Source organism: Molothrus aeneus, chromosome 6, assembly GCF_037042795.1.
Source record: "Molothrus aeneus isolate 106 chromosome 6, BPBGC_Maene_1.0, whole genome shotgun sequence".
Lineage (NCBI taxonomy): Eukaryota > Metazoa > Chordata > Aves > Passeriformes > Icteridae > Molothrus > Molothrus aeneus.
The window spans coordinates 27,222,236-27,242,192 of NC_089651.1; the positions used below are offsets into that span (position 1 = coordinate 27,222,236).

The window sequence follows — 19,957 nt, forward strand, 5'->3', positions numbered from 1 at the left end:
ATTAAACTTTGTTGATGCTTAATTATAGAGTTTCTGTTGTCTGTGCTTCTACAGCTTTGTCTGAGCAAACATTTGTTTCAAACTAATAAATTTAGAAAGCAGGAGCATGAGTGTGAGAGGAGAGAAATAAAATATTGAATGTAAATCTTAGAAGTCAGTGGAAAAGTAGCTCAGCTTTAAGACGTATTCAGAATTTCTGGATTTAAGCTTATGTCTGCTTGCAAGACAGCATTTCACTCTGAAACTTTGGTGCTCAGGCTTTAGTTCTTGAGCAATGCCAATTCTAGAAGCATATCTGCACATGCAGATGTCAAGTAGTCAGTCTTACTGTTGCAAATAGTACACCAGAACTTTTACAGAGGAAGAAAGAGGAATGTCGTTGCCTCTAGGAAAAATACCAAGAAATGCTGGTGTGCTTCTCTTTATGGCAGCTTGTTTCCCAGCACAGGACACCTTGGCCAAGACTTCAAGTAAGCTCATTTCCTGTGTCCATCTAGTTTCAAATGTAATCCAAAGAACCTAATCTGTTACTGCAAATAAAACAGTGCATGTGAACATCTGCTGATACAGAGGGAATTTCAATTATTTGTGTAGCTGAGTCTGTTTCAAATAGAAACTGTAAAAGCATATTACCAGACTTGAGCAAACAGAACTGGCTTGAGTTGTCCAGGTTGAAGGAGCTCTGGTGAAGGATCTTTTTTGCCAGCTGTTATTGTTGAACTTTGAAATTTTGAGAACTGAGTCAGTGAGTATTTGAGAGAGAAATGAAAACAAAGAAGATCAGAGCAGTATTGCTTGTACTAGGACACAGATGCTGTTTTATTTCTGACCTGGTGTATCAGCTCTTGATGTTTTAGTAGGAGCAATTTCAATAGCATGTATTGTGAGAAGAGAGTAGGAAAACTTCACCAGAAACACTTGATATGGTAACTTGAGTGGTTGGTTTTTAGATGAAGTTGGAAAAAGTTTAAAATGTTGAAAAAGAATAAATTTTCTCAAGCACTTTTCAAATTCTAAGCATACTTTGCTGTGTGCCAGTTTAACTTGTTTCTCTGTCGATTGCTTTGTTTGGTTTGAGATTGGGAGCAAACAGCATCTTCAGCGAAAGAGAACATGAAAATCAGTGATGAAGAGGGAAAGTTTTTTTGTTTCTGTTTATTTGCTGTATCATAATCTCATCTTCTTATTGCTAAAAATGTTAATATAAGCAGTGCTTCTATTTAATAATGTTCGCATTAAGGACTTTTCTCCAACAGCCCCTGAAAGTATTTTATTTGGATTAGAGCTTTTATGTTATGTTACTCTGTATGTGGGCTCTGCCCACATGGATTTTAGCTTTCTGTAAAAGCACTGGTGGGTAATTTCTGGTATAACGATTAAATCTCTTACAGAACAACTTCTGTCCAAGAATTGCTGATGTCATGACTATCATTCACTGGTTGCTATGGAAATTAAGTAGGAGTACATTCAATATTAATACTGCATTCCTGCTATGTGCATTTTCCTGATGGAAAAGTACTCACTTTCTCCAGGAATGCTACAATCCCTGTGACAAGAAATGCTCTTTGAAAATATGTCAGAGGTACTCCTTTCCTTACTGTTCTCAAAGTCATCATCCACCACAGTATGGCTTGGGCAGTTCTGTGGATTTCTGTGTACCCAGCACTTACGTGCCCCAGTCCTTGAGTGTGTTTGTGATAATGTGCTGTCATGGATTTGCATGAGTTTTTACTTACATAGGACAGTTGCTGCCCAGTTGCTGCCCACAACTTCAACAGTATGTTTCTTCTCCTTTAGTTTGAAAGGGAAGTTCCTTTCAAAGATCCTGAAAGGTTGTGTATAGAAGTGTGGGATTTGTGTGTCTGCTTTAAAGTGGTTTCCATGTAATCCTTTTCTAGTGATGTAACAACAGAGTTTAACAATATTTAATTTTTCTGAAGTCCTGAATTCTGGTGTTTAACTTTCATTTCTGGCTCTAACTAGTAGCTGCATTTCCTTTATTAAATTTTGAAATGCCATTCATAAAATGCTGCTGCATTAGTAAGTTGAGCTAATATTTCAAATTTAAGGCTAAGTTGAGATAGATTTACAATTTAGCACTTCTGTTTAAAATAGAAACTTTAGAAGAGGTTTCAGTTTTGACAGTGTCTTGCCAGTCTTCTTGAGGAAATATTTTTGTCTTTGATTACAGTCCATTAAAAACCATTTTTGTCTTTGATTACAGTCCATTAAAAACCATATTGCAGCACTGGTAAAATACAGCAGCTGTGTATATCTACTCTTAGACTGATGAAAGAAGCTTGAAGACTTGGAAGGGAACCTGCTGCTTAAGGGGCATTTGGCTATGAAGAGGACCACAGCATTCTGGTTATAGAATTAAAATTTGTTTTTACAGGAAAGAAAAATATATTGGCATGTGTAAGCAATTAACACACCACCACTCCATCCCAGAAAAATTAGAAACCAAAGCAAGAAGAATTTTGAAATTGCTGTAAGATGTTCAGCACCAGTGCTAATGATGAACTTTTGGCTTCTGCAGAACTGGCTTCTGCAACAGCAAGAAAAAGTTTTTTTTCTCTTTGTATGAAGAGCTAGAAGTGTAACATGTAAATGCAAACAAAGTACCTTTTGTCCTCTATATCATAAAGAAGTATTGTGTGAGAGTGTAATTTATTTTAAAATTCAGAATTGATTGATGCTCAATGAGGTCTGTGGATTATACCCCTTTGGTGTGGATAGATGCACTTGATATGTGTAATAATGTCTCCATTCACAGGAGTGGAAGCAGTATTGAAAACTGCAGCTAAACTTGCTGTCTCCAGCAGCAGTGGCATGACTGATTGCTGGAAGTTGGAACATGGGACTTGAATAGAGGTTTGGCAACACAGGGGAGAATGGTTGTCTGTTTTGCAGTGTGACATGAGGCAATATTTACCCTGTTCCATTTCTCCCTTTTCCAAGCAAAAGGCAGGTTGCCAAGTACAGGGGCTGAATGGTTTGAATCTTCAGTTGGAAACATTCTGGCTACACTGAAGTAAATGAGATGTGCAGATAGATCAGGAAATCTGAAAGTTGCCCTCTATATGGGTGATACAAATGGTCATGCAATCTAGATGGTTTGTTCCTTACACATATTTTTTTTCTGTCCAGTACACACCTCAGGCTTGCTCCTGTCTATATCACTCTCTTCTTAAAGAGAAGTTGCTAAACCCAAAACTTTCTCATGACAAATGTATAACAGAATTTCTGCATCTGGAACTTCTCCCAGAAAAGTCATGGAAAAGTCAACTGAGTAGCTGATGATGTACATATGTACTTCCAGACACACACTAATTGCATCTTTAGTTGTTACTGTTTGTGTATTTTTAGGATTAAAATGTTCTGCTTCGTGCTCTAGAGAAATGAAGATCTTGTGCAAGTGTTCAGCAAGCTCAACTGAGGGAGTACAGTTGCTGTTTTGGCAGCTCCAGCATTCAATTATAAGGCTTCAGCCTCACAGAGCTCATTTTGAAAAAGCTCTAAAGAGTCAGATCTTTTATTTACCTTCTAATTTCAGTGCAATTTATTTTTCAAGCTGTTCTCCAGCTGTGAGGGCTGATTTAAATGAAATTCTTCCCAAATTGTTCAATCCACATTTAACTCTGTTTAAAAAAATGCCACATAGTGAGCTTTAATGCTAAAGTTCTCTGTCACTTAAGATATTGTAAATCTTTCAGCAGTTTAATGATATTTAGAGCTTCCTCTTGTGCAGCATCTTGCCTTGCATGAAAAACCTCAGCTTTCCAATTTCTATTAAATCTTTGAAACAATCTTGATTTTTTCCATACAGTTGAATCTCTGAATCTGAGGGTGCTTCAGTATGGTACTGTGAGTGAAATGTTTTTTTGTCCAAGTCTAGTGTCCTAATTAATGAAAGAAAATCAAGGAGATTTCAAATAACTCATGACAGAATAGTCTGTTACGAAGTGCAACTTATTAAAAGGTTATTAAACTTGTGTTTACTACTGCATTAAGTGACACAAGCATTGATTCTTGTATCGTATTTTAAAACCACTCATTCGCTCTCTAGCTAGCCTAGAATCTAAAGGCTGAATTGCATACAACTCTTACAATGGCAAGTAAATTGGTGCAAGTTTCTTTCACCTATAGCTCTCACTACAAAACTTCAGAAAGGTTTTCATAGTTTCTCTGATTTTATTCAAGAGTTAAGTACTTTGAAAAAGGATATGAATTTTTCTGAGAGAACACTTCCTTTCACTATAAAAAAAACCCCTCTATGATTGGAAAAAGCAGGGAATTTGGAAAAATTAAAGCTAAAAGTTTGAGTGTAAAATTATCCATGGTACCCTGAACACTACATTCTTGACATATATGTCTTGCAACTGGTTTCTCTATAGACTAATATTATTCTAGGTTATAAATTCAAAGACTTTGAAGCTTGATGTTTCTATTCACTGTTGTGTTTCTAGGGGGTTTAAGTAGTGCTTGGTAAGATGAATCTGTGGAAAACTGATTTTTTTTTTCAACCCCTCTTTGAAGAGCGATGAATGTCTCAGTGTCCACATAACAGCCTGTTGTTGTAGTGAAGAGAAACAATTTTGGTTTACAGTTTTGAAAAATGGGTGGGCAAATTTCTCATATTTGGACATTACCATGCAAATATATTTGGTCATCTTACTGTGTAGTGTAATTTGGTTTTCAATAATAAATACATTTATCATTATTAAAAAATTAATTATTCACTATTGTCTCTATATTGATGTAAGGTTTTCTTGCTATGCTAATAAAAAAATGACTAAAGCTGATGATGAATAAGCAGGAAAGCACAGTTTTCAATACCTTCCAATTACGTATTTTCCCCTGAGTAAGGAAAGTCTGTCTTTTCCTCCAAATTTCTAGTTGTATTGTGCTTTTCTGCTGATGCTGGTGCCCCCATAGATATACACAGTCAAATCCCCAAATGCAGGTTTAAAAGGAGGCTGGCAAAGTGCTGGTAATGTCTATTGCATCAGCTGTACTGAGATGAATTCAGATCTTGGATTCATCAAACTCCCAGGAGTTTAAGGAGCTGCTATTAACCTTTTCTCCCCATACTCTTTCCTGCAGTACTTGGGCCACGTCGAAGTGGATGAATCCAGAGGAATGCATATCTGTGAAGATGCTGTGAAGAGGCTGAAATCTGTATGTATATTTGTTTAATGGGAACGTTGGCTTTGGGGCTGTAAGTGTTACTGGAAGAGGTCTGTTCGGAGCTGTGCTCCAGCTAAAGAGTGAACTTTTGACCCATGTTAGGAGAACAGTTGGCCGGTTTGAGAGCACTGCTGCTCTTGGGGGGACGTGCTAATCTGATGATGAGAGGGAGAGTTACAGCTGTTCTTTCTACTTGCAGAAACTATTTGCAAAACAAATGTGTAAAAATTCTCTGTGACCTTTCAGGCTAAGTTGGTACCCACATGGGACTTCAGCCATTGTTTTTTAACAGCTTCTCCCTCTCTCTCTTTTCTTCTCCCCCTCTCTCTCTTTCCCTCTGTTGCCTGCCACTTTAGTAGTGACTTAATTCGCCATTATTATACAAAATATTACTTGTTTTAGGATGCTTTTTTTTCTAATGCACTGCAGCATTGTAGTCATGCATGAAATAATCTGGCTTGCATTTGCTCAAAGTGGCCTGAAGGCTGCCTAATTCTGACATGTCATGAAGTGGGCTGCTCTTAGTTTGGCTTCTGTGAACGTTTGCTCCTGTAAATGGCACTCGTTCAAAGCTCTTTGTATTTCTGTGGCTCATTTGAAGAGGTCTTGTCATCTCTTTCCTGCAGTAATAATACCACAGAATCCTGTGGAAATAGGAAACTCCAGAAAGGCAGTGATCAGTCTGTCAAGGAACTGAGGCTTTAACATCATTGAAAAGCACAGGAGAAAGGACATGAAAAAATTGGATTTTTAATAGAGAGAGAGAACTGCAGTCCATGTCATCACTTCTCTTACGTGTTTTATCTACATACATTCTTCAGTATGCATGCAGTGGAAGAAACCCTTGTATTCTTGAAGCAACAAAATCCATCAAACAAGTCCATCAAACCCTTCTACTGGCTTAAAATATGTGCCACTGGACGTCCCTTTCCTCATCAAGTCTGAGAGCTCAAACGGTTTCCATCTAAACCTGTTTTTTCCCTTCTTTCTAGCACACAGCAGAGCATTACAGGTTATCTTTTCTGCCTTCTGTTGTGCTGTAAAGTTTGTGAATTGGTTTAATGCTCTGATTAAAATCAAGTCTTTTCATTCTTTTCTTTCTCAGCTAATGTATAGTAACCTGTTCAAGCTGCATCCCATCTGTTCCTATTCAGTCTGCAGTGATTAGTGATTGATTTTTATTAAAAAGGGCCACACAAAATATAAATGAGTGTCTTTGTTCCGTGGATTTAGTTTACGTACCTAAAAGTGCAAGTACTGACCGCATAATCAATTGCATCCGTTTTTGTCTCTGATTTTTTTCTGATTTTCTCAGAATACTTTCTGTTAGCACACCAAATAGCACTGCAGTATCTACTTTGTGCTACTTCTCTCATTCTCTTCCCTGGGGAGCTATACTGTGAAGTAGCTGTTCTCTAGTTTATAAAAATCTTACAAGTCCACGAGCCAGCTAAGTGTAGCTAAGCTTATAATTAATGAGACATACTAGAACCATAGCACCCAGTTTCTTCTGGAATCTAGATTTCTAGGACTGTGATTTTTGATCACATGAATTACTGATTCAAACATCAGACTTGGATATCTAACTTTTACAGTTAGTCAGCATTTTCTGAAAGTAAATAGTTAGATTTCCTTAATTCATGTTATGTCATTATTCCAAATTGTGCATGGCATGAATTTATCCATTTTCTTAAATTAACATTTTTCTTCAGATAGTTTTGATTTCTTCTGCTGTTTGATATCTATGTGTACCCCAAATACAAATGTGCATCTCTTAAAATTGCTATTTGTCTCCTTTGTCAGTGTTGGAAGTTGAGAAGTGAAGGTGAAATTCTCTTTGTGCCCCAGGAGGAAGATTCAGATTACCAAAATTACTTTGTGTGCTTTAGTTGCTAGACTCTATCAGATGCAAGGTCCATTTGGAGCTGCTCACTGCAATTCAACCCCTGCCCCTCACCCCCACTATGTGGGTTTTAAACCAGGGGCATTTCTTTAGGACATCACCATTACTGGAAGTTCTGTTCTGTACAAGACACTCTTAATTTAGCAGAAGCCAAACACTGGGTGATATCTCAGCATGTGAGGAATGTGATGAGAAAACAGTTTGTTCTTCTGGTAGTCCCTTGCTTTCACATTACTTAGTTATTTTGATGGGCTTTCTCTTGGTTTTGAGAGAATTACAAGTTTGAGCTGCAGTGCTCAAACTGAAAGACTGGCTTAGGGAAATTGGACTTCACTTTTAATGTGGTTAAATGACATTGAAGTGTATGTGGGCTATTTTAAACTTTATTCTCTGCATGTAAGGTGTAGGTTTTATAAATCCAGTCAATAAAAATTAGAATTGTTGAAATATTTGTATCCTGTAGCTTCCAAAAATTAAGTTCTGTCTGTCTTTTCTTATTCTAATAGATATATTTTCACCTCTTAATTCTTGCTGTACAACAGCTGGCAGTTTATTTGGGGAACTGAAGACTATTCTTTTATAGGACTGACTACTGGGTTTTAAAAGATTTTGTGGGATTTGCTAAGAAGAATATAGAACAGTGTTAATCTTGACTTAAGGAATAGTTTAATTACTGCTTTACTTTTTGAAAGATGCAAACAAGTATCTCAGTCTCTTTATTATGGGAAATAACCTTTCAGGGATTTTTTTATTACTTGCTCCTTTAATGGGTGTAATTGTTTTTCAGCGCTGCATCTTGCAGAACTTGTAAACAAGTGATAGTGAGCATTTTATGCAGACATTGCTTAATTGACAACGGAGTACAAGAAGCCACTTTTAGCTGAAGAATCCCTCATCCACACTGTACTCTGTTGCTACAGTTTCATAGCTCTGAAACTGCACACCAACAATACTGTAACTTTCTGTCTGATGAAATGGCATCACAGTCTCAATAATAGATTAAAAACCCCTCATATTTAGCTAGTTTATTATTAACATGGGTTTATATTATCAACAGAACTTGTATTTTTCCTTAGTAGAGTATTACCAATGTAGTTTTACATTATTCCTTTAGTAGAGATACATTGCTAGCTTTATATACATTTAATATCTGATAAGATTCTTGTAGATGGACATGAAGTTCTAAATGGTTTCTTCACAACCATTTAACTGAATTTAAAATATTTAGTGCCAACTGGAAAGTAGCTTTAAGGGCCTTGTTTAAGTGTATTTGACTCAGGTGTGGGAACATCATCAAAGACAAAAGTGTACTCTCTCATGTCATATTTTGATTTTAAATCAGCTTTAGCTTGTAGTATTGGTTTCTAACTTGCCACTTTTTGTTTTAAATTATGCATTTGTTTTAATATATGTTCTTGTTTTAGCAGGTAAAGAGACATAATTTAATATTTTTAAAAATGCATTAGTTACCTCTAAATTACATTAACTTAGTGTTGTTTAAAATCCATTTTGCATGACGCCTTTTCCATTAACCTTGTCTAGTTTATTTAAAAAAATAATCTTGTTTAACAAGCTTTTTTCTGAGAGCAAAATTAACCATCACCTAAAAATGAGGTAGCTTCTGGTGAATCTCTTTAGCTTTTGCTGTCTTTAAAAAGCTGTTATTTAGTGTAATGCAATAGTCATCGCTCAACTTGGCAGCAGCATCCACCCTTCTCATTATGTGCTCTACATTGTGATTAATCCATTAGTTCCCCTCCTAGTGTTCACCATATCCTGTCCAAATACATAACTGTTCCTGCCTCCAAAAGTGCTTAAGCTTTTCAGCTGACTGAGCTTGGAGATGTTCTTTATACAGTGTCTGAGTTGATGTAAATATGTCACAGATACTTGGTAAAACGTTCTGTGGAAGGACATGGGGCAGAGAGGGACACACCAGCAGGGCCAGGAAATGCAAAGCTGGGATGGACAGTCCCTCCTTAACTTGGTATTTCCTGGCAGTTGTTGCCTTGCATCAGAACCATAGCTTTGAGTTAAATATAACCTTGTTTATCAATCAGTTCTTCAGACACTGCCTCAGGGTATTTGTGGCAATACTTTAATATAGTAGTATCAGTGATGAACAGGTTGGAATTGCACAGTGTAAACGTGAGGTCAGGGGCTGTCACAGAGACACTCCCTGTCTCTTCTGCAATTCTCCACCTCCTCCTCACTACTGCTATACCAGAGCTTTCTTAAAAGGGAAGTAATCTGGAAAGACAGCAGGAGCAGCTCTGTGCTTCACGCCGGCTTCCCTCACACGCAGAGCAACATGTGGCTGTGCTCACAGAGCAGCAGGCCTGGTGAAGTGTCCTCTCATGTAGTTTACTTTCCACAGTCGGGTAACAAAATACAGTTAGTAAACTAAACTGCATGCAAATATGCTTAAAATTGTGTGCTGGCTTTTTCTTAATGTGAATTGGGCAATCGGTATAATTGCTTTCCTGAAGAAATTTAGGAAATTGTAGTTCAGCCTTTGGTATCTTTGCCCTTGCCTAACTGTCTCTGCCTGCCTGAGCTGGTTTTAAAGGCTGTTCAACCTATCAATTCAGAGTTGTAGAATGAATAACTAGTATTTGTATAACTATTGCATAAAGCCTTGGAAGGCTTTAGAGAAAGAGGTCTCATTTGTATTTGAGTTCTACCACAAGGTTACTGTGAAATTCCTTGCTTTTCAGAGAAGACTGCATAAGATGTGAAGCATAATAGTAGCATTTAAGCCAGAGCAATAAACAAATGGAATAAAATGCAGCACTACGTACCCCTGCTTTATATCAGCCATACATGCTTCTCCAACATACAGAACATTAGCTTTGGGGAAGAGTGATCAATACAGAGCAAATTAGCCTGCAATTCTGGAGTTAGAACCTTGCATTTCACAAGAGCCTGTGCAGTATTTTACTTGTTTAACCACCATGTCTGCTGCCAAGTTTGGTTTATAACCTAACCAAAAGGGACTAAACAAGGGAGAGTGAAAATAAAGTAACCACTTTGCATGAAATTGGGGCTGAGGTTTTCTTCTTTCCACCAATTTCAGGGCAGTAGCTTGTTAGAATTGTGTGTGTGCCCTTTGATCTGCATTTTCATAGGATTATTTTCACGTTTGCCTGTCGCACCTTCTCATGGATAACTCTTAAAACCCCTTCCTTTCCCTCCAAACCCTATTCTTGTGTGTGCTTGTTGGTTTGAAACCCTGGGACATTTTAGCTACCTACAGTAATAGCGCTCGACTTGTCCCCCCTGTTCCTCCAGGAAAGGAAGTTCTTCAAAGGCTTCTTTGGAAAAGTAAGTTTAATGCGTTGTTTGTGCTTGCACTATAAGGAGTTACATCCCTGGTATAGCACTGCCATAAAATCAGGGTGTTGAGAGTGCCTTAATCCATTTCAGAATATTTGCTTCTAAAACAGGCTTGGAAATATTTTGATCAAAGAATGTGGTTTCAAAAGTAATCTGAAGCAGAAACTTAGATATCTGTGGACTGTATCAGAAATCCAGTGTTCTGAAGTGATTTGGCATTCCTGAATAAAAAATTAAAATCTTAACCCTTAAACTTGTGCCAACCTACATCACTTGGGCAAATACCTACAGAACAGTTGAGGTCTGTGCTGTGTAAGTGCTTCATGCCCAGCTGCCCGGCAGCATGAGTTGATACCCAAATGTTAGCACTGGGAGAAAGCAGTGTGCCATCTCTTAAACCTTCCTTTTTTGAGCACAGTCCCAATTCAAAGGCATATGAAGATGAGATCAGGCGTTCACTTACTATGTTTTCCTAATTTCAGCTCAGAAAAATCTCCAGTTTCTGTTATTGCTCTTGTTTTCACAAGGACAACGTCTTAGATAAGAAGGGGGAAGCAGCTCTGTCCTTATTCAGAATGTGCTGCGCTGGTGGCTGGGTGGTTTTGTTCTTTTACCTCTCATCTGTTTCCTACCTCTGTGTTTAAAATTCCTGTAAAACCTTTTAATCCAGATTTCATATGGAGTTAATCTAAGATAATGGCTTCTGAAGTATCTTGTTATAAAATGAAACTTTGCTTAAATAGAAATGAGCAGGTTTGTAATGTTCATGTACATGCTGAAGTCTTTTGAAGCAGATTATTCTCTGGTCATGAATCGGTTTGGGCTTTACTTGGGGAGTAAGTAAGGTTTTTTCAGCTGATCCTTTTTCACCATTCACTCAGATAGTGATAGATGTCACGCAGAGACATCTGTTTCTCCAGTTGTGGTCTCTATCTATCATGTAGGAGAGCACACATCTAAAGTGTAGTGGTGGTGGTGGTGAGAAGATGGCATACAGAAGATGGCAGATCTGTCAGATTAATGAGAACAGTCCTGTGTGCAAATCAAATCCTAGAGCTGCAATCTAGAAAGACCAAACCCAAAGTGCTAAATTGGAAACAAACAGAAAGCCCCCACCTCAACCTGATTAGATATGTTAGTTTTCTCTCTGCTTGTTGGTACTAACTTACATTAGGGTACATAAGAAAGCAAAGATGTAAAAGGAAAGGTATTTGCATAGCACTTAGGTAAAAATCTTTCTTTGACTTTTTAAATTATTAAATATGCCATCTTCCCTATTACATCTTGGTTGATATTTAATGACGTCTGGTACTTCACCACAGCATTTTAGATTTCCTTTCTCCTGTTTTATAATATTTTGACAAAGAAGGACCTACTTCTACTTCAGCCTGTGAATTTCATTAATTAGCACTGAAACCACTTAAATCCATAGTGTTTAGATATCCCCACAGTAGCAGTGTGGCAGTACCTTTATTACAGCTTTGGCCTACAACAGGAGCCCACATCTAGGGAAATCTGCAGAAAAAGGGACAGCTGTTCTCTTATTAATAATTGAGAAATACTAATAACTCTAATATCTTTTGGCTGTCTCATCTATAATTTCTCCCCAAGTGCCTTGCATTGGGATTAATATAATATTCCAAACTGCCGAGCTATTTAAAACACACCAGCAGCTTTCAGAAAGTCAGTCTAGACATGTCTGCCACTTTCCCTGTCCATATTTTTCTCCTTGTAAAATGTAAATATGATGGATTTGTTTCTGGAAATATTCAAGTGGTTAGTATTGAAAATGCTTTTTAAAAATTTTAAATAAAAATGAAATGTCATGTTTTTGTCATGTTTTGCCTCCACGAAGCGTGTGTATGTCTCATCACACAATGTTTTATACAGAGTCTCAAATGAAGACTTTTCTTTCTTTATATATACCTCAGGCTCCAGATATATCTTAGAGCCGTGTCAAAGTCCCAGGATAGGATAAAATATAATAGGCAGAAAAACTAGAAACAAAGTTAAAGTATTTTAACAATGTGTTATTGGGCAACTTCTGTTCTGACATCCTTAATACTTTGTTTTCCACCTTGCAGTAGAGCAAGGTATCAAAGTAGCTGCTTTTTGCTGGGTTGATGCCCATCTCTAGGGCACTGCCAGTTTGTCAGTGAGGTTTCTGTCATGCCTGGCCTGCCATGGACCTGCTTTGTTCTCCAGCCTCGTTGTGTGTTAGGATAAGTGCCCATCTGCCCTCCTGGAGACCTCTGAGGACTCTGAAATGAGTCCAGATAATGACTCTCATGCTGGAGCAGATAACTGACCTTCCCAGAAGGGCTGAGCAGTGAGGTTTCTAGGAGTGCTGACTCAGCACTGGCAAATCAGGCTCCCAGGAGTCGATGCCAGATGTGGCTCTCCTCAGGCAGTGGTGTCATCTAAAAGCTGTAGAATATAAAGACAAGTTACAGATCTGGATGTCTAGATGAGTCCCTTGGTAGCAACATTTCAGAGCATCCTGTTCCAGTGGATATTGGCCACTTGCTTTAGACAGTTCTGTTTGGAGTTGCCTTTACCTCCCAGGATTTGTTACACAAGCTGTGATCCTGTGTTGGAGTTCACTTCCCATGCAGTATCTTGCAGCTGCTCTGATCTTTGTCCAGTATGTGCCAATAGTGCAACGCTCCTATCTGCTCTGTAATCACAGTTTACTTGGCATATCCCACCCTGAATGGAGTAGTACTTTGATTTGTATGTCCAATAGGAACTGGATTGGAAGAGTATGTTCCTTTATACATCACTGGTAGGCACAGATAAGCTGAGAATTCAGAAAATGTAAAAATCACTCATTGTCCAGCAGTAGTAGCAGTGGGTTTGGGGTATAGACTCTAAGGATAAGCCCTTTCAAAGCCCTGCATCCACCATAAATACAGAAGAAGGAATTGGGAGATTAAAGTGAGTTTGCTACACTAAGAAAAAAAGAAAACTCTTTGGTTATCTTGCATGTGGAACCTAATGTTTCAGTGGGAAAAGGGGCGTAGGAAACTCTTCAGCCTTCTCATTTTATTCTGAGAAACATGAAGTTCATGTGTTAACTATTTCTAAATCCTCATTTGGTAAAATAGCAAGTGAGGAGTAGCTCTGCTGAAGATCAGCATTGCTTTATGAAGTACCCAGCTCAGTTAAACTTGGCTTTAATACAAACTCCAGGAATTGTCCACAGTTTCTGTAGGGACAAGGTTTTTATTGTTTGCTGGGGAAAGATGTGTATCTCTTAATCTAATGATGGCAGTCTAAACAAAACAGTTACCTGCAGGCATTATCTTCTCTTCATTGTTTGTATTTGCTTGAAATAAAGATTTTTAAGACTTATGGCTTACAAACAACCAATACTCTTTTTAAAACAGTTCGAGGAGACAGACCATTTGTTCTGGAATTAATAGGGACTTTCAGGCTGTGGAAGCTAGCTGAGCATTGAAAATACAGACTGTATTTTGTGGGTATTGATACTGCCTTTTAAAACAAAATATTAGAAGTGCCTTTTATATGCTGCAATATTTTCTAACATATATGATGGTAAATTTAAGTGTATCTTCTGTTATGAGTTGCACTCTTTCTGTTAGGCATTCCAGAATCTAAATTAAACATTCTCTGGGGTATCCAACAAGTTGGATGGTCATTTAGAAACTTGCTTCTGCAAGCACTTCTCTGTAGCTTGCTTTCATGCTGTGCTTATTTTCTCTCTTTTTTTCTTTAAATGCTCTTCTGTGCAAGTCAGTGCCATTCTCTGTTCCTACCAAGCTTTTTGAAAATGCTCAGGATGTCATTGCTGCTTCCGAAATTGGGACAGATAGTTCCTCCCCAAAAAACAAACAGAAGTTCTGCCAGCACCTTTTTGTTCACACTTGCTGCTTTCTCTGAGAATGAAACCAATGTGATATAATTGGAGAGTTTTCACTCCAAGATATTTCATTCTTACAGTGTTAAAATTGGTATTGCAGACTTGGAACATGCAGTAGCTTATGCCACAATGTATTCTTGTTCCATTACTTGCTGTAAGAATATAAAGTATATGCATCTGCAATAAACTATTAAAAAATTATAAAATAGTTTCAATTCTAGTTTGAAGCCACTTAGCTGAAATCCCTTCATATTTTTTCCCCTCCCCCGTTGCTTTCTTCACTCCCTGCAGTGGTTTTCTGGTGGGTGCCATTAGCAGCCACAAACTGTGTAAACCCAGTGCTTCAAAACGCATAAAGAGAGTATTTTAATAACTGGCTAAAATAGGGGGATTGTGAATTAAAGTGACAGGCTAAAAGAAACTGTATTAGTTTTCTAGTAGTAGTTCTCTGTAACAACCAGTAAAATTACGTTGACCTATTTTCTTTTCAATGAATTAGCTTCAGAAGAATATTGTGTTTGTACTGTTTTCTGTAACTTTCCCTTGAAAAGTAAACAGCCTGGAAAGAATCTGTAGTTTAAATGGCTCCTGAAGCCTTCCTGTGTTTCCCACTTTTACTCAGCCTCAGCTTGCAGCAGCTGAAAGTTCCCACAGTCAGGTTTTGGATAGGAGCCAGACCACTCTCCGCTGCACCCGCCTGCCACACACCACTGCTTTTCCAGATACACACCCAAGGGTTAAGAAATCCTATTTTTATACCTCTCTCCCAAGATAAGACATTTAGGTCTTAATAAATTAGTGAAACATATTTGGGTGATTGATCTTAGCATTAAGCTTATGAGCTTAATAAGCTACACAGTAACTGATGATTTTGGGGTGCTTTTAACACTGATTTAAGGTGATGCCATGATTCTGCCATGGGACTGTTGGGGCAGAGGGTAGGGCTGGTGGAAATATCAGGTAAGAATTTTCCTATATTTAAACTTGTGCTGAAGAAGCTACCTGTGGTGTAACTCCTTATGAATGAGTGTCTTCTGACTCTAGTGGAATTCTTCACCCACTTGGTCAGTCTTGAATTCTTTACTGTCAGTGGATGTACACCTTATTTCTGCCTCACCTGTCCTGTGCCCTCTCCCCATCCCCACGACGTGCTGTTTCTGAAATACTGGCTTTGGCTTGGTTCTCTTAATGTTTTGCAACTTGGATTGAGCTTTGGGCACCCTACTGACCATGGACTTCATCTACACTTAATGTTATAGTTCTTGAAGAGGGGAAGCGGGAGGCAATTGGCTGTTGGCATAAAACTGTTTTCTTTTCTTTTCTTTTCTTTCCTTTTTTTTTTTTTTTTTTTTTTCTTGAAAGTCTGGGAAGAAAGCCGTCAAAGCAGTCCTGTGGGTTTCAGCGGATGGACTCCGAGTTGTAGATGAGAAAACAAAGGTTAGATTTCCCTGGGCAAAAGTTTAAATCTCTAAAATAATGTATGTGCTGTATCTTTAAATCGACAGCAATCTTGGTTACTGCAAATGTTGGTATTTGAAAGGAAGACTGAAGTGCGTAGTTTAGTTTAATAATTTCTTGTTTTGTAAACATATGTACACCTGCTAATTTTTTTCCCAGTTAATTCCACACTACTCTCAAGACACATTTTGTAAAATGTGGCAGGTGTAGTAGCACAAGCTTGAAATATTTTTTGTTGCATCTACTGCAACAAGCATTGGTTTTCCTGATAAGTTCTGTTGGCAGTGAACTTGAAGGGTCCCTGAACTTCGTTCTGCACCATTGCAAAAGGTTGCAATAGTAATGCATAAGCAAATTCTCATATATATTTCAATCAATGTCATTTTCAGTGCATCCAAATCCTAGAATGGATCTGAATGAACAAGAGCTTCCAAAAATGCAATGAAGAGAGTAAATTAAATAGGGAGATTGTAGCTTCAGACTCAAACTAAATAGTAACTGCATATATCAAATTTAATAATCTTTAATATCGAAAATGTTGGTCTGAAGTGGAAAACTAATATATTTGTGGCAAGATTCTAGATTGTTTTACATTTTTATTGTGAAATTGCAATTTTTTATTATGAATTAGCACGTGGTGTTACCACCAAGGCGCCTGTGTCCAAGTAAGAGCAAATGATTCTTGGTTTTATATAGATGTAGACAATTAGAAATAAGAGCTTTAAGCTTACAAGTGCACTAGAATTTTGAAAGATGGCATGGCTATGAGAACAGTTTTAACTCTTGTCAGTGTGAAATAATTTGTTTTATGTTCATATTAATTGACACTTACTTTGGTCAACCTAAAAGATTATTTCTCCGAGCCAACACTGACAAACAGATGTAATTCATATCCCTCTGGAGCACAACTGCCTGTCAGATATCTGCTTGTGGTTAGACTTCTCCAGGGCTGCTGCAGTGGTATGGCTCATCAGAGCTAAAGTTGCTGCCTCTAAAGAATTCACTTTCTAATACAAACATACTGATGTGAATAAATTCAGTCTACTGATTGCCTCATGTAAAAGTAATAATACATGTATTATTTTTAGAAATGTTGTTGCATATATGTAATATTTTCAAATTGATTTTTAATAAGTTGTGCAGACTCTGGAGGTAATTAAAAGTATAGGATTAAAAAAGAAAATAAACTATTGCCTCCTGGTGGTTGAATACTTCAGTAGAGGTGCCAAGTACTAGTCACCAAGCAAATGAAATAATTTGGAAAAAAATACTAAAAACCTAGTTTTTGATGAGGATGACATAATCTTTAACTGTACCTTTTAGAAGGTACAGTTTTTCCTTTTTAGAAATACTTCTCCCATCTATGGGATTAAATAGGGAGCATTTGGTGCTACCGGTGCTGCTGGTGCTTTCTCTTGCATCCCTGCTTAGCTGACTGGGAGAGGAGTTTTGCTCTTTGTGTAGCAGCTGCAAGACTTTTCACTCTTGCAGACCTCTCCCCCAGGTTTCAGCATTGTGTTTTAACGACAGTGAAGACTTTCTGGTTACAAGACTATGGAGCTGCTATGAAAATAAAATAACATGTGCCTCCATAGTCTAGAAGAGAGGTCATAGGAATTCACTGGGTCCCTAAATTCTTCAGTGGTGTCTTAGCACACCTCTCCCAAAGATGGGTGGTGGAGAATGTCATCTCTTCTTTTTGTTTTGTACTGGGAACAGATTTTGAATGACAACTGATGACAAATAATTACAGCCTCATCGGGTTATCCCCTTTTTAGTATAACTCATTTTTGTGCAGTTACACCTGACAATGCCTTGAGTTCAAGTGTTTGGCGCTGTATTTCCTCACATTTCTTGTATGGTGGGGGGGGATTTTTTCCCTCTAGGATCTTATAGTTGATCAGACAATAGAGAAGGTTTCTTTCTGCGCACCAGACAGGAACTTTGACCGGGCGTTCTCATACATCTGCCGAGATGGCACAACGAGGCGCTGGATCTGCCACTGCTTTATGGCTGTGAAGGACACGGTGAGTTCAGGATGGTCTGTGGCCAGCTCTCCCAGCTCTTAGCTAGAAATAAAGGGCAGAAAATGTGACTACCTGGAATAGTGCCGTATGTTGTGACTCCAACTGAGATATTACTTAGACCTTGTAAATTATTTTAATTCTAATTCCCTGCATCTGAAATATTTGCCATCCCTCTGTCATGCCATCTTATGGAGAAAAATGCTGCTCAACCTGTGTGTAAAAGGAGTGCAGTCAGCCTCAGATAATCTCTAGCAGAAGGGAACTACTCTTCTAAGAATAGACAGAAAATTTTCTCATTTGAAAATGTTTACAGCCAAAAACTGAAACAGCAATGACAGTTTTTTCCAGGATAAAATCATAGTGAGTAAATACAGACTGGTTGTGAATGCAGTGTCTTGTACATGAGTGTTATCTTGAATGAAAAGTCATCTGAATGTTAAGAGATGGAGCTAAACTGAATTAAATTAGCATTCTATTTGCTTCTGAGTGACAACAATATTTTGAGTAGGATTAAAATCAGTTTCTTGCTGTGTAGACTTAGATAAGTTATTTAACTCCCTGATTTTTCTTCTCTCTGCTGTTTGTTGAATCCTGCCTATATTGTACAAAGTGCTTGAAACCTCATGCAAATTCACTGCGTGAACTCCCCAGAGCTGCATGTTCAGAGCAATGGTGCTTGATAATTTATCATCTTTCTTTAGACAATGAAGTCAGAAATTCCCAGTAAAACTTATGTTAGAGCTGGAACATTTCTGTTTTCATCTGTGAATAACAGGTCAATTCACTTACTGATGATGACAGATGAGTTGAGCTACTGGTAGCAATAGTGCCTCTGATTCAACTGTGGCAGCTGTATCAGCTGGGTTGCTGGACTTCCTCAGACTTGAATTTCCTTTTTTACAGTTATTGGATAGTGGATTCTTTTGACCTGGTGAATAATGGAAGTGCTTTTCATTAGGCACTCCTAAATCTAACATGTGCACTTGGTCAGGACCATTAAGAGGTGTGAGTAGTCGCCACTGTACTTTTAACTTTCACACCTGCAAGAGTAGAGTCTCCCTGAGCCCTCTCTGTAAACTTTCTCCAATAATAGCACTTACCTGTGCTTTAGGACTTACACCTTAAGACAGCTTCATGAGAGTTTCTGTGTGCACAGATGTATCTAGAGGCAAGGGATAGGTGCAGGCACGTTATTGCACCAGCATCTTAGTAGCAGAAGTTTGAACTAAACAGATCGTGCAACAATCTCGTTCATTCCTGGGTGGCCTTCTTGAACATGGCTTGTGCATTAGTAGCTGGGAGTCTTTTCTGCCAGGTTTAAGGCTGAAATACAATTAAAATAGTTTTCTTTAATGCCCTAATTAATTTGTTCTGTAAAGGCAGGTTTCAGTTTGTGATGCTTGAAGCACATGTGTGTTTCTGTTCAGTCACTGTGATGCAATGCTGTCTTGTGCAGGGGGAAAGGTTGAGTCACGCCGTGGGCTGTGCATTTGCAGCGTGCCTGGAGCGAAAGCAGAAGCGAGAGAAGGAGTGTGGAGTGACTGCCACCTTTGATGCCAGCAGAACCACATTCACTAGAGAGGGGTCATTCAGGGTCACTACAGCTACTGAACAAGCAGAGAGAGAGGAAATTATGAGACAGATGCCGGATGCTAAAGGTACGGGATGCAATTTAAACAATCATCTGCAGTGAGCAGAGCCAGCACTAAGGCTCTGCGAGGATTGAAGCTGAGCAACGTCCTTACAGCATTCCCTCTCTTGAACCTTAATAAATTCTAATCATATTCCCAGACCATTGTCAGCTCACAAGATGGAAAATGTTCCCAGATTCACTCAGTATTTTCCCACGTCTTCTAGAAAAGGTGCAGGTGGCTTCATATGTGAAAGCTGCTTCTGCTTTGTTTTGTCAGACTGCTTTATGGCAGAGAACACGGTAGGTACCATTCTAAAAGTCCTTATTAGGAAATTGTTTAAAAAATACAACAAGCTTGCCAGACACAAAGTAATCATTTATGCAGTCTAGTCCTTGTGGTAAATTAACCGAAAATTATATGCATTTTTCTTAGAAAAGAATGTATTTTTATCTTGATTTTTAAGGTAGGTTACAGAGTGTATGTACAGCTGTACTGCATGAGGGAAGAACAGATCAATTACAGAATG

The 19,957-nt window shown here is 38.2% G+C and overlaps 1 protein-coding gene across 8 annotated transcripts in view; it reads left to right on the forward strand.

Moving 5' to 3' along the window:
- Positions 1–19,957, forward strand: part of NUMB (NUMB endocytic adaptor protein) — a 93,378-nt gene that overhangs the window by 64,576 nt on the left and 8,845 nt on the right. For 4 of the 8 annotated variants that reach the window (XM_066552809.1, XM_066552814.1, XM_066552808.1 and 1 more), the window contains 5 exons: positions 5,107–5,181; positions 10,340–10,417; positions 15,675–15,749; positions 17,657–17,797; positions 19,254–19,455. In XM_066552809.1, the coding sequence (XP_066408906.1) occupies positions 5,107–5,181; positions 10,340–10,417; positions 15,675–15,749; positions 17,657–17,797; positions 19,254–19,455 (571 nt within the window). The remainder of the gene's footprint in view (positions 1–5,106; positions 5,182–10,339; positions 10,418–15,674; positions 15,750–17,656; positions 17,798–19,253; positions 19,456–19,957) is intronic. The other 4 variants (XM_066552815.1, XM_066552811.1, XM_066552812.1 and 1 more) reach the window with 2 other exon arrangements.